The sequence below is a fragment of the Falco biarmicus genome, chromosome 5 (genome assembly GCF_023638135.1).
Source record: "Falco biarmicus isolate bFalBia1 chromosome 5, bFalBia1.pri, whole genome shotgun sequence".
NCBI lineage: Eukaryota > Metazoa > Chordata > Aves > Falconiformes > Falconidae > Falco > Falco biarmicus.
Window position 1 is genome coordinate 44774762 of NC_079292.1, and position 15789 is coordinate 44790550.

General features: G+C 37.2%; 1 protein-coding gene across 4 annotated transcripts in view; it reads right to left on the reverse strand.

Moving 5' to 3' along the window:
• The window catches only part of DOCK4 (dedicator of cytokinesis 4), a 256460-nt gene that overhangs the window by 149967 nt on the left and 90704 nt on the right, over positions 1 to 15789 (reverse strand). For all 4 annotated transcript variants that reach the window (XM_056338944.1, XM_056338946.1, XM_056338943.1 and 1 more), the window contains exons 3-8: positions 15695 to 15735; positions 13224 to 13279; positions 11273 to 11369; positions 7287 to 7435; positions 5745 to 5829; positions 3877 to 4028 (exon numbers count right to left, since the gene is read on the reverse strand). In XM_056338944.1, the coding sequence (XP_056194919.1) occupies positions 3877 to 4028; positions 5745 to 5829; positions 7287 to 7435; positions 11273 to 11369; positions 13224 to 13279; positions 15695 to 15735 (580 nt within the window). The remainder of the gene's footprint in view (positions 1 to 3876; positions 4029 to 5744; positions 5830 to 7286; positions 7436 to 11272; positions 11370 to 13223; positions 13280 to 15694; positions 15736 to 15789) is intronic.

The following is a 15789-nucleotide window of genomic DNA, read 5'->3' on the forward strand; positions in this document are numbered from 1 at the left end:
TTTATCAGAAATGAGCAAAAGTGTCTGCATATCCAGGCTCCACAAATCTCTTACTGCCAGCAGGCTTTGGTGTCATTGCTGAGTGTGAACCGCATTACCTGAGAAGCATAGAAACTGTCTCCTCTCATACATCACCTTTGTGAGGGAGGCTGTTTCATGCATGCATCAGCCAGGGCCTAAAGACTTCTGAAATACCCCATCCATTTGTACCGAATACACATTATACATGACACCATACTGTTGTGCAACAACAAACCCAGCTAGCTTAGGTTTAAATCTGTGATGACCTAGGTATGTCACTTCCAGGTCTAGTCAAGAAAGACCATCTAAATCTCCAACTTGGACACTTCTGCATTCCAGAGTTCATTCTGTGATTCAGATATAACTTGTATTTTTCTGTTCTTGTAAAATCCCTTCCGCTGCAGCTTTTTCAAACGCGTTGAGAGGTAAATGTTTCTTGTGAGGGTTTTTTGTTGTGGTTTTGTTGTTGTGGGGTGTACATTTGTTTGTTTTGCAGATGGTTGCAAACTACCTTCATAAAGTTCATCTTGTCATTCCCCCCATACCCTACAATACAGTTTGGATTCAATGCAACACACTTCACTTCTTCAAGGTTTTCCAGAAATGGGATGAGGAAGTTCACATGTAGTAAAGCAGCTGCAAACAGACACTGGAGGCAGGAATCAATATCTAAAGGTCAGATAACTGCAAGCATGTGACAAACGGCTCTAGAATTTGTGCTCTCATGTGAACATGAAATCCAATCCGTTTGCTTTCACACCATCACTACTGCCATAACCTTGTTTACAGCAATCCATAACACCCCAATTTTTTTTCTGTCAAGATCTGAAGCTCTCTTGTAAAACTGTCACCTGCTGTGGCATTCACTGGAGTGAACACAAAAGATATGCCCTGATGCATGTTTAATCCTCAGAAACAACAGTAAACTGCATTCCTGTGACTAAGGTCTGAAGTGCAAGCCAGAATGAATTGTCAGTATTTAGCAGCTAACACACTAACAACAGTTTTTTATATATGATTTCATTAACAACAAATATCAATTTACTCAGTGTAATATTCCTTCAAAGTGCTGGTTATTTATCTTGCCTAACTAAAAGGTACAGACATAAATCTGTCAAACCCAGGAGTTTGTGGAACCACATGGACTTTGGTCTATTGCTGTATGTACAGCAACAACTAGTACACAGTCATGGCTTTCTATGCATTTTGAGTAACACTTTTAACCCTATTAATAGACTTAGAGGAGTAGCTTATATTTAATGTATTTCTGAGCTGTCTTATCTAAGCAGTTTTTTGTTTTGAAGAACAGCCTTTCATTTCTCTGGCGGTCAGTTTTAAAGCAGATTGGTTTTGTTGCCTCCAGAACACGTTTCCTTCTCTCACAAGGAGAGCAGAGAAAAACACAGTGGCCAAAAACAGCAGCAAATGAAGAATGGGAGCCTTCTGAGCAGAAGGTGATCTCCTGTTGCATTGGGTTTGCCTGACAAGGCATTGATAGCAGGGGGGCCTACAGGTGGCTTCTGTGAGAAGCTGCCAGAAGCCTTCCCATGTCCAATGGAGCCCATGCCAGCCGGCTCCAAGACGTACCCATCGCTGGTCAAGGCTGAGCCCATCGGTGACACTGGTAGCACCTCTGGGATAACATATATGAGAAGAGGGGGAAAAAGCCTGCAGTGCAACTGCAGCCGGAGAGAGGCGTGAGGCTGTGTGAGCGGAGCACCCCTGCAGCCCCCCAGGCCGGTGCAGGCGGAGGGGCAGGGGGGGCTCCAGGCCCGGAGCAGAGGTTCCCCGGCAGCCCCTGGGGAAGCCCCTGGTGAGGCAGGCTGTGCCCCTCAGCCCATGGAGGGTAACGGTGGGGCAGATCCCCACCTGCAGCCCCTGGGGATCCCAGGCTGCAGCAGGGCAGAGCATGAGAAGCCTCCCCGAGGAGGAAGGAGCAGCAGAGACAAAGTGTGATGAACTGAGCGCAGCCCCCAGGCCCTGTCCCCCTGTGCTGCTGGAGGGGAAGAGGCAGAGAAATCAGGAGTGAAGCTGAGCCTGCGAAGAAGGGAGGGGCTGGAGGAAGGCATTTTTAAGCTTTGGTTTTATTTCTCATTATCCTACTCTGATCTGACTGGTAACAAATTAAATTTATTTTCCCTGAGTTGAGTTTGTTTTGCCCGCCCATGATGGTAACAGGTGGGTGATCTCCGTGTCCTTATCTTGACCCATGAGCCTTCTGTTACATTTTCCTCCCCTGTCCAGCTGAATAGGGGAGGGACAAAGCAGCTTTGATGGGCACTGGGCATCCAGCCAGGGTCGACCTACCACCTGCATCACCACTGCACAGGCATTTAATTGTTCAATCTTCCTGACACGTTCCTCAAACAATTCACAAGGCTCTTGCAAGAACTCTGCTCTCCTCCTGTGCTCATATTTATTAACTGCATACTGGTCCCAATATTCTTCACTCCCATGTTCTCTCTCTCATCCAGAAATGTGCTGGAAGTAACTATTGAATATTTTAAAATTCAAGGGTTATCAGGGGTCTCACAGAATTTAAGCTCTAGGAAACAGGAAAAGAATGGTTTCAGGATCAGCTGCCAGCTGAAAAAAAAAGAGGCCAAAAGAAACCCGAAGTTGATGTGAGATTGAGTTTGACTTTTACCGAAGAACTGGCATTTCCTCATTGAAGTGCAGGTTCCTTTTATAAAAAGACTCTTAATTCACTAATTCCAGTCATGTACCTAGGAGAATTTATCTCATAAATATTACAGAGCAAGCAACAGTTCTAAGTTTTGAATGTGCACTGATCAGGAGACAGTATAATAGAGATACCGAAAAATGATCTGTAGGTCACAGAACTAACATTCACTTTGTATGCATACCGGTGTATATGTTCCTAGACAAACAAAATCAACTGAAAATTGAAACAGGTAAACAGAGTAAGACAGAGAAATACCTATTATTTAAACCTAAAATGATACTATTAAGTACAGAAACTGAGTTTCAAAAGGAAGCAAAAAATTATCCTGAATCAAGACTCTTCTGCTTGTTTCTAATGTGAAATCTCTCACCTGGATCAAAACATATAGTGTATATTGACAAAGCTTATGTAAAGCACAACATCACAGGCTTGGGGCAGAGTGGCTGGAAAGCTGCCTGGTGGAAAAGGACCTGGGGGTGCTGGCTGACAGCTGGCTGAATCTGAGCCAGCAGGGTGCCCAGGTGGCCAAGAAGGCCAACAGCATCCTGGCTTGTATCCAAAACAGTGTGGCCAGCAGGACGAGGGAAGTGATCATCCCCCTGTACTTGGCACTGGTGAGGCCTCACCTTGAATACTGTGTTACATTTTGGGTCCCTCACTTCAGGAGGGACGTAGCGATGCTGGAGTGTGTCCAAAGGAGAGCAACAAAGCTGGTGAAGGGTCTGGAGCACAGGTCTCATGAGGAGCAGCTGAGGGAACTGGGGATTTTTAGTCTGGAGAGGAGGCTCACGGGGGACCCTATTGCTCTCTACAAGTATGTGAAAGGAGACTGTAGGCAGATGGGGGTCATTCTCTTCTCCAAAATAACTAGCAACAGGACAAGAAGAAATGGCCTCAAGTTGCACCAGGGGAGGTTTAGATTGGATATTAGGAAATATTTCCTCACCAAAAGGTTTGTCAAGCATTGGCACAGGCTGCCCAGGGAGGTGGTGGAGTCACCATCCCTAGATGTATTTAAAAGACAGGTAATGTGGTGCTTGTGGACATGGTTTAGTGGTGGACTTGGCAGTGCTAGGTTAACAGCTGGACTTGATCTTAAAGGTCTTTTCCAACCTAAATGATTCTAAGAGTCTATAAAATCAGTATTCCAGTGAAATATCATGAGGTACCTGATGGGCCGATTTTCTTTACTGTCAAAGAGCGAGAAGATTACTTCCAGTTCCTCTCCCAGATTGGAGCACATTAGGCTCTTCATCTGAACAAAAAGATGGTGGCTGCTCGCTGGTACTGGTGTGTCTTTTTTTCGGTGACGATGTTCCATCTAAAAATACCACAAACAACAAGCAGGCAGTTTGAATTAACTGTAAAAATCTCAAAACAAAACGAGGTAGAAGATTTAATACTGAACTAGTTTCTTAATGCAAATTTTTAATTTTAAAGAATTTAATTCAGTACTAACTTATAAAAGTGGTGGGGTTTGGGGGCAGGGGGGTTTGCAGGGGGGTGTGTGTTGGGTTTTCTTGTTGGTTGGGGGTTTTTTTGTTGTTGTTGTTGTTTTTTTTTTTAAATCTGAGAAGGAGAATGCAAGGAAGTGACTTTCCTAGCGTTGCACTGCACCATTATCATCTCTAGGAGAAAAACAATAACTCTAGAAGTTGTACCTTTTTTGTACTCTGAAAATTCTAAGCCACTTTAAAACTTTGTGCTGGAACAATATAGTATTTCATAGCTAGTTTAAATAGTTAATGATCTGATATTCTAGCATTCAAATACACAAAAAAGCCTTTGCAAAAGACTAAATACCAGTATTTTAAAATGGAAAAAAATCACATCCATATTTTATAATTGGCAGACTCTATGAAGAACATACTAAATTCTCTTGATTTGATTTCACAGTTTAATCTTCACCATTTTAACTGCCCATTAAGAGTAGGACAATCTTAAGTTGTACTATTTTTCCCTTACATTGCATAAAAAATAATTTTAAACATCAATCTTCCCAAGTGACTTAGCCCAAGATAACCTCAGTTTGAAGGCTTTTTTACCCCCTCTATTTTCCAAAGTCCACTCAATGAGTTCCATTATTAGTTTTCTAGGTTATTCTTCCTCTGTATGTTTCTTCTTATGATTAATGGTTCCTCACTGTTATTTCATCTAGTGCTTCAACAGGATTCTGTACAATTACTATGACTTTGAAACTGCCCAAAGGTATACTGATTCTAGCATGAAGAAGTTACTATTGGGCGTGACATCACAAGTAATCAACATAAGTATCTAAAAATTATCAAAAATATATGATTTCAGCTCCACAGAAAACGTTGTTTATTCTGTATTTAAACGCAGAAGTTAATATAAACAAAATCTAGTTTAAATAAAACCTTAGTGTTAAACAAGTAAGGTTCAGAACTGTCTGTCTGTAACAAATGCAGTACTTGTATGAGCCAAAACCCACTTAAGTTAATAGGCAAGTTTTCTTAGACCTCACTGGAGATTAAACCAGAGTAAGAAATATTAGTGCTGCTTTTATTAAATCAAGATGGGCTCTTATATCCAAAGGAGAGCTCTTCTATGCAGTTTAACTGCCATTTACATTAAAATATTAAAAAAGACCAGTAGCTCAGTATGATTAACTGTGACAATACTTGTACCATGAGTGTTTCCATAAATCTTACCTAACAGGACTCCAGTGTCTGGTAAAACTCTAATGAAAAAGAGTCTTATAAGCTTTTATTGCTCATTAAATTAATGTTAGTAGTCACAATTTCAGTGATATATCAGAAAATAAAACTTTTACCAAATAACATGTAAAATGAGCATGTGTGCACACAAATTTGATATCAAAGCAAAGCATCTCATTCAGATGTAAAGATGACATAACTATTCAAAAGAAAAACTTCCCTCATAGTAAAACTCATTACACTATGAAATGTCATTTTATTTTATCAATAAAAGTACTTTCGGTTAAGTAGAAGAAAGCTGCATTAAAACATCAGTATGTCATTTGATAGCAAAAGTACTGAGTACTATATTCACACACCAGCCTGTAGAGCTCTGTGATGCTGATCTCTTCAGGATCCACCATAGCATATTCTTTTCTTGGAACTAAATCAAGTCCCAGTTGTCTGTATGAAAAATGGAATAACAATAAGTAGTTTCTACACCCAAAGGAAACAAATTAACTCATAGCTTCCATTTACATTTACAACAAACAATGTATATGTTAATTGGTACTCTACAGTTGGTTTAGAGTTTGTTTTAATATATTTTGGTTGAATTCACCATACACAGATGATTCCTCCCCACTTTCCTCACTTTGTGACATTAATAGAATATGTTTCCCCAAAATTTTTACATCTGTTTCACACTGTAGACAATGTACAATTGATATTGTCCTTTGTACTATTGTGGACATCGTATAATGTGAATCACACTAGCGTCTTCAATTTGAATGACAACTGTGGAAAAGAAGATAAGAAGAATATCCATCAAATGCCAAATCATCATCTTATTTTTAATTTGGACTGGAAGGCATCAGAGCTGCCTGGCTGTATCCCCTAAACAAAATAATGAAATTAACTTGTATCAACTGGAATAAAACTTATTCTCATTACAGCAGCAAGCAATAAAGATTAAGAACACATAGGGCACCCATGCTGAACTTTCGAAAAACTTGAAAGATTAGAAAGTTTTTCAAAAATATGTTTTTAAAGAGTAGAAACTAACCACTTCAAAACCTATCAAAATTCCATTTGGTTAGCACAAAATTCTGAGCAGTTAATCATACACAGTTAATGTTAATCACAGTTGTTCCACTGCGTTAGGTATTTCAGCTTTCCGATAGCAGTAGCTGCAGAAAACTCTGAAATTCAGGGAATTCTGATATTGAATGTTGCTGCATTTAGTCAGAGTTTAATAATATAGTTTTATATAATATATAAAAATATAATAATGAATAAATATAGGCTAGAGAGAAGTCTTTGAAAACAGCCCCTAAATGCCAAAAGGTATTTTGCCCTTTTTCTCACTTTTTTTTTTTCTTTTTTTTTTTTTTTTTTTTTGGGGGGGGGGGGGGGGGGGGGGGGAAGGACAAACCAAACCACCAAAACCAAGCAAACAAAAAAGAGAATACGATTTGTGTTAGCTCTTATGAGTTATTCAGATAAAAGAAAGGCGCAGAGCATAGTAGCAAGATGCATGTTAAGAGACACCAAAGTAGGAACTGAATTGTGTGATACAAGCCAAAGAGAAAGCAATTCCAGCCAGTACAGTTTCAGTTAAGACAATAAAGCGATGTTAACTGCATCACATAGGAATCTGGACAGGTATGTTTTAAAAAGACATAACAGGATGTTGCAGATACTTCAATGCAATTCTCTTGTAGACAGTGCCACTATTATGTAAAATAAAAATAGACAGAAAAAAGTTAAATAAAGTGCCAAGTCACTTTTCACTGTTAAAACATAGTGAACAGAAAAACAATGAAGGAGAAAGTCTGTTAAAAGAAAAATAAATAAATGGTAGTGCCTATCAAAACATTCTACACTGAGCCTCAAGCCATGGCATTATAATTAGTACTCACTCATTGCCCCAGTCCAGACGAGCAGTGATGTGTCGCTTGACATCCTTCATGCGATCATGGGTGAGATGGCCAACAAGTACCTGCCTTCGCAGGTCTAGGATTTCATTCATTATGTGCCACAGTCGGTGAAAGAGATCCCCCTCATTCCTCTGTGAGATAAAAAATATAATTGCCTCTACATCACCTGTATAAGCTGACAATCCTAAGAAATACAGATATGGTGGGGAAATCAATAAAACTCCTTCCTTATTCCCCTGCTTAGTCTTTTTTCTTCTCATTGTACTGCGACCATTTTACCTTGCACACAGGTATGCATATAAAATAATTTCAGAGCTTAGCACAGATCCTGTATTTGCACCACACTCACTCCAAAATTTCACTCCAATTCCTTATGTCTCATATTAACGCAGACTAATTTTTTGATAGATATAAAAAAACCCTCAACAACAAATTATTTCATGCCATAGCACTGTTTTATTCCAAGAGCATATTCATTCATATTCATTTTGTGCTGCTGTCTCATCCAAACTGAGTATGTGATCATGTAATTCAAGACTATTTGAAGTGTAAGTGTTTGAAAGGGCAATAGCTTTAAAGTGTTCATGTTCTTTTAACAGTTTCTTGCATGGATATAACTACACACTATCATCTGACCATAAATACATAGTATCGTATAGGCAGAATCTTGCCCAGACAGTTATTCTTCATCTAACTGTGAAGTAGGAGAAATTACGTGAATACAACTGCTTTTTAAACCACATCCTCCTACTCTAATTATATACCAGTTAAGGACAACAATTTCCAATAAGTTTCCTCCCAAACAGAATTTTTTAACTCTTCCTTCACTAATTCTAGTTTTACTTGATACAAAGTTTTTCTGAGAAACTTTAGCTTGAAGAAATTATTGCAACCTCCGTTTATATGATGCATCACACAAAGTTGAAAAAATATTCCTATTCAGATTTGTTCTGCTAATTCTTGCCAAAAGACCCTAAGACCATTTCCCTTTTCTTTCTTCCTATGAACAAACAGCATAAAAACAAACAGCTACTTCTGCTGCATAAAAGCTAAAATTCACTTAGAAGCACCATTACTCTCTGTCAGTAACTTTTATGTTTCTAGGGCTCTGACAAACTGTCATTTGATCAATCTGCTATTTTTACTTCACATTCATTCAACTTCATAAGCTTTCTAAAATGGGCATTAATTTGTTTGTCCTGGCTTTTTGTCTGAAAAAAAAGAAAGCCAGTATATTTTTAACATGCAATAACAACAGCAGTGAAGAAAAAGCTGCCAAAAGAGGAACAACTTCAGTATGAACAATAGGAAGATACGAACTTTATAAGAAAACAAAAAAAAAGGGTCATACAAATAGCCCTTAAATTAAGAGCAAAAGACAAAAAAAGACTTTTTATACAAATGTTTTAGCTAACTAGACTGACAGTATGTTTTCACAGTTTTCCTGACACCGGTGTATAAAGATTTTTGTTTCTACAGGTAAAAAACAAACCAAACACTAATTCAGGTGCACATTTGGTATCTGATGAAAAGCTCTACAGAAGTAAATTATTCATGTGAATACAAGAGACATGCTAATGTTTAACACCACCATTAAGCTCAAAATAACATTTTCAGGTATCCTTTCTTTTCCAAAGCTCTAGAATTTGTCTGAGTTGCTTGTATCTCAAAGTGCTGATTGGATCTGCAAACAACTGTGCTTACATTGTAGATCTAGGTCTCTAAGGGATCATATTTTTGCTCCTTTTGTTCCAGGAGAAGCCAACATACTAATATACTTGTTAACATACGAAAAGCAATCACACTTAGATGTGCTTCAGACAGAGAAAGCTACTTCCCATTATAATCTAGGGAAATTTCAAACAAGCTTTGAAGAAACACTTTCTTGTTTCTCAAGAAGCAGTTCATACTGCTTAATTACAATTTCACTGTCAAGTGTAAAGTGATACTCTATTACTTAGAATCGAACAAATAAATACTTGATTTTGTAGGCTCTTGTATAAAAGCTTTCACTAAGCAAACTAGAAACTGCTGCAACTGCAGGTTTCAGAAAGGTCATCTGCTTCCAAAAAGCCTCTCTGAACACAACCCATACAAGAGTCTCAAAAAAGGTAGCAGACTGTCTACTTCTGTACCATCCTGATTTGTAGAAGGTCTGCTGGCACCACTTATTGTTGTTTCTTATGTAGCAGCAGCTGCCCCTGAATCAGAACGTAGCTAATCTTCTCACAATTAAGTTATAATTATCAAATCAACAATGAGTTAACATGAAGGGTTGGAGACTACGTAGATGCAAGTGAACAGGTTTTGACCACATTTTATGTGTGCACATGGTTGCCCAGTCCAAATCATGTTTTGGTTGTCGTGTAGTAGATTAGAAGGTCAAGTGTTAAAAACTTAAGAAACTCATGATGCAAATCACAATTTACAACTAAAATATTTTAGTTAAACCTTTAAAGACACAACTCTACCGTCAAGAGAAAGAAAAAAAAAAGTTCAGTTGACAGAGGAAATAGAAGTAGACATGGAAAAAGGAAGTTATAGCTATTACTATGCCTTAATTATGATGTGCAAAAAAAAAGAAAAATGCAGAACAGTCAGCAAAAGCTGGACTTCAGTCAGAATAAAGAGAGATATTGAATAGATTTCTTTTTGTGTGTTCTAAGTACACCAAAACAAAACAACTTCTACCTAAGGTGGTAGCCAGTTAGAGAAGGAAATGGTAGAATTTTTATTGGTATAATCTTTGCTTCAACTGAAGTTTTTAAGGGATGTAATTACAGAATTGGAGAGACCCAATTTACAAAGTGAGCACAATGGAGTGATAAATGGAATTTATAGAAATAACACACACCACGGGTATCCTTTGAGAAAGAAAGAATAGTTATTTATTTATTTATTGCCACTTTGTGTTTTGCTGCTTGCACAGCCACTACTGGAATACTATATCCAGTTCTTAGTCCAGAAATGCAGCAACAAATAGAACATGGGTTAGAAACCAGGAATGGTTAAGGCTAAAAAGCATGATTTAAAGTGAAATTTGAAAAGATGGATCAACTAAGATAGTTAAACACAAAGGTAAGACTGTAAGCATCTATTAAAACAGAACAATTTCAGAGGGGCATTCTGTAGGGAGTTGTTATAAAATTACTAGGACTGGTATGAATGTAATATGAAAATATATACATAAGTACGAGAAGAAATGACAGAACAAGGAAAGGTTATGGCATAAAAGTGCCATTTCATTTAAACAAGAAGAAAACCAAACTGACCTGAAGACATTGGGGAGAGGGAGAGAAAGACCAGAGCCACAAAATATCCAGATAAGGAAAACAAGAGAACTGTGAAACATGGGACTTCAGACTTATGAAGTGTGAGATAAGGAAGAAGTTCAAAACCAGAATCCAATTCTACAATGTGCAGTACATAAATCCAGAATCAGTTCATTACTGCTAGTCAAGAACCAGCCCCAACCTCCCTCAGCAATGAGGACACAAGCTCTGGCATCGCTTGAGCTGTGTGTCATATGCAAGAGATCCTGGTCAAATAACATGGATACATCTCAGCGCTCTTAAGTGTATGAATGTGAGAGGAAATAAAAATGTGTAAGAAAATGGGTATAAATTAAATCAACTGGCTGAGATATTTTCAATAACATACTGAATTTCTATATTTCAATAAAATTCCAATAATTTGTTACACCTACTTCCAACACTTCAACTGAGCAAAGGAATCCCTAGATGCAACAGTTACACGATGAAGCTGGACAAGACACAGTCACTAAGCTGCGCAAGTTCAGCAGCAGTAGTAAGTCAACAATTGGAACAAATTAAGACATTTATTTAGTCCATAATTAGCACAGTTCAAACTGAATGCTTTTTTCTGAAATATATACTTAAACTAGAGCATCTAAAACACTGTGTCTTGAGTTGGCATTAAATCAAAGCAACGTTATTCAGGGTACTTGCCACATAGAGTTGTTTCCACATTGTTCCCCAGTCTCTTAAAGTTGACGTCATTTCTGTAATAACAGAATCTTCTGTTGGAATAACCATTTCAAATTGTCTGTAACATGCAGAAGAACACATGATATTACATAAACATTACAAATGCCATTACAGTTACTAATACAAATACCTCCTTCCTGCCAACAGGGATGCTTATCAACCTATATAGGTGCTCTTTCAGCTCATGACACTTTTCAGTTGTATATTAATCCCCATGGAAAAGTCTTCGGTGAAAATAACGTAAACCTCACGGAAAGTCTTGGTCCTTCAGAAGTCAAGGTGAGTTTTCTACTATGAGATAAGCATGTCAAAAACTACTTTCACAGCAGAGTAATTCCTGCAATTTCCAAAGGGATCTTGCTACTTTAGCTTAGATCCCAAACCAGCAATTGTTGCCACTCTTTTACATCTCTGTTTATAGAAATAAGACAAAAAAAATGTCATTCCTTCAACTCCAAGAGGATACAAAGACTCAAAAGAAAACTAGCACAGTGTGAGTGAGTTCTCACCTCTTTGACGTTGGCCAAGAAAAAGTTGGATTGGCTTGGTCAAGACTAAAAACTTTCTACCACACCACCAATTCGCACAGCATCATCACTAACACTTTGCTCTGACACACAGTGTATTTCAAAGATTTGCATTCATGCCTGGATTACTTTTGTCACATAACAATGTGACAGCCCCTGGCTATGACGCACTGTAGGGCACTGAATATGTGGCCTGAATGGGAAAGACTAACAAAGGAAATAGGCAAAAACGACTGAACTCCTGGCAAGTACTGTCACAGGGGAGCTTGCTGACAAAAATTATTCCATCTTTAAGCCTTTTTTTACTATGATAGTTTACAACAACTTTATTTCACCAAACCTTCAGTATTATCTAAAACCACTTTTAAGGGAGAAAGGATCAAGCCCACAACAAACCATACGTGGCTTGAGCTCCACACCGAACAACAGTGTTTAACAGTAATGTGGAGCCATTTTCACCTGTGGGAACAAGATTTTAAATATGAATACAGTCTTCATAATTATTTTGCTCATCATGAATCATGAACCTTCTACTCAATCATGCTCCCAAAATGAAGGTCACCTATACCTGATGTTTAAGCATCCATCTATTACGGTGAGAAACATTTTTACCCAAACAGGTTTCAAACTGTTATGTATCAGTATTAATTATATAAATAAATCATAAAATGTGAATGCTCCCAAATTAAGTAAAACATCAGAAAAAAAATTGTTGAACTAACATCACTGACAGATTTTTTTAAGTGATACATCTAAAAAAAACCCCAATAGTCAGTATTTCTTTTAGTCAGAACATTTCAGTTTAATTTTTATTTAAATTTTTATTTAAACTAATTTTAATCAATTGTTATGTTTTTTATTAACTCTTCTAAAAATGGAGAGATCAGTTGTTGTCAAAAATATTGGCTCTTCATTACCTGAAGTAGTAAAGGAAAGCACATCTCAATTCATTTACAGTTTGAGTGAAATCCTACAAAAGTTATACACTTTTTTTTTTTGTTTTTTTTTTTTTTTACAATGGGCACAACTGCTGTCCTCAAAGAAAACAACTACTCTTAAACAGCCAGCTTCTGTACAGAGTAACTTCTAATTAAGGCAATACCTTTTTCAAGCCAAACTTAGCAGCAGGAAGCAACTGTTTTCTCTTTCCTCTAGACAAAACAGACAGATATTCCCAATTGTGCTGCGTGTCTTTTCACAATACATAACTCCCAATTTTATGACCATGCAGGAGTACCAGTTTAAAAAGGACAGTAATTTCAAGTTCTGGGGCAGTAAGATATTACAACATAACAAAATCATGACTTGATTTTATAACCACAAAAGATCTTTGGTACAAGCCATTGACCATGTTTAAATATTTGAATCCAGAACATTTCACCTACCCTTTGTTCTTAACACACGCATTTTTCAAGTGAATGTAGTTGGATGGAAATATGCCCTGAAAAATAAAATAGTTTAGGTAAAACCAAAAAAACTCCCCTTATATAATTTTCAGTATAATTTAGAACCATTTAATATGCAAATGCTTGCTGAATTAAAAGTCCTCCAAATAATTACCAAAAAACACTCACAAAAAGGCATACATTCTCACTATAGATCTAATGGAAATGAAAATGCCATGATTCAGTACAGTTTAAATCCTTGAATACTTCAGAAAATTAGAACGTAAACAAGTGTAGTACATGTCGAAGATTGCTTGAGACCTCACTCCTCTTAGATGTTTTTATCAATTATTCCCACCTTGACAAAAAATGCACCAGCTGTGGGGGGGTAACATCAACTGCATGTTAAAAATAGTATCTTCAGCTAGGGTTTTTTTAAAAAAAGCAAAATAAATAACTATTTTTATTGAACCTTGTTAAGTAAAATACAGTCAACAAAGTTTTATTTGGTGGCTACTATACCCTGCAATGCACAAAAAGCTACGGTAGATGCCTACTAAGGAGCCTCAGTGGCCTGAAAGGAACAGTCCTTTTTTTTAAGGGCTCTCCACTGTTCTTTTGAATGGGCAGCATTGCTGCAACAGTCAAATTGCTCTTACAGGACACCAACTTTCATAAATCAGAACAATGTGCAAGATGACGCAATTAAACTTCAAGCTTCTGCCTGGGAACATAATATACTACAGCTCATTACATAATGCAATGAGGGAAAAATACCTGTACGTTCTCTTTACAATAAGTACAGCTGCATATAGCTTTCCTTTGTGATGACGGTGTCCCACTTACTTTTAACATAGACATTAGACTTCCAACAAAAATGCATCTACTATGTAGAGGCAACTGCTCTTGTAAAAGCTCCTACTCCTCTATAATGTAAAGTAGTTCAGGAGAGATCTCCCAAGGACAGTAAAGATGTACAGCCTCGCACTTGTAGCGAAGTGCCAGAAATCAGGATGGCTGCATATGCATGCTTACTGAAGACCAGCTGCCACAGATAAAATTTGAGTGTCAAAGCTGGCAGAATAAAAAGGGAAGAATCTTCTTCAGAGAATTTTTATTATTTAATAAGAGCAATACCAATAACAAGTAGAGTTACAAGGTGCTCTTATTTTACTTTCGGAGAGACTCCCTTCAAAAATCCAATTCAGGAAACTGTTTACATTCACACCAGGAAAGCAGAAAATATATATCTCATTTCTTCACACATCAAGTCATGTTTAGAAAACCTGTTCATAACTTCTATCAACACATTTGACAGACCACAAAGCAAGACTGACAGCAAGCATGTGGTGAGAACTGCAGTAAAAGACACAGAAGATGCAATAACAAATCCCAACTGCTCATGTCTTAGAAATCAAATTGCATTATATCCATGAGGTCAAAGTAGTAAACATCGGATTAGACTCTGTGGCTAAATTTATTGTTCACACTGACCTTCCATATAAAGCAAAGGAAAATTATGTGAGCAGAGACTGCATACCTAGGCACAAAAGGCCAATTACTTATGACATGAGCACAAGAAACTTTTGAAATTAGCACATATGTGCCCTATTTTGCAGCTGAAGAAGGTTGGAAACGGAAAGGGGGGAAAAAAACCCAAAGCTTACAATGGGGCTTAAAGGAGCAATAGATGATTTAAGGTCTTCTTTCATTGGCTTTAATAAGACTAAAAACTTAATGTGTTGAGAAAAAACAGAAATCTTGAAATGGTTTCCCATATGGAAAAAAAAAATAAAATCTTTCCAGTCACAGATACAAGTCAACAGGAGAGATTAAGAAAATAGAAAGACAAATAAGATAGGTAAAGCCTATACATATTCAACATGAACAAATGTTGAAATACAAATTTCATATTTCACATCTGAATGCAGAAAAAATATCCGTGAAGTCTGGTTTAGAGCACTATCAGCTACACTGCTATGGAAATAAAAACTACACATCAAAGAAAAATAAAACTAACAATATATTTTACATGACAATACAGATCTTTTATTCAACTGATACTCTGCACGTGGCTTCTATAACTAGCTGTCTCCACTGGTTGCTCCAAATTTATTTACAGCATCAAGCAAAACAGTCACAGTCTAACCAACTTTTCCAACAGTATTTACAATTCATATTCTCAGAAGTCTTTTCCCTTCAACTTGGCTTTCTCTGAGCTCACAATCTAAAAATCAGAAATAAAAGAAAATTCACCAGAGCCTCAGATTTCTAAAGTGTCTCATCCTAATACACCGGAGTATTTCAGAGTGCAGTCCATGTCCAAATCTAATTAAAGCAATATCAATAATATACTTAACACTAAGCTTTAGGGTTTTTTTAAGTATCAAACACTGACATGGAGACTACAAACTTTTGGAAAGTAAATATCCATTTTTGCCAAAGAGTGGAAATCTGTAATTGATCTTTACCTTAACATTGGGGTTTTTTAAGGCAAATCCTCTGTACCATCCTGTGAAGAAAGAACATTTTGCTTTTTAAATTATGCAAATTGTTTCCATATGTA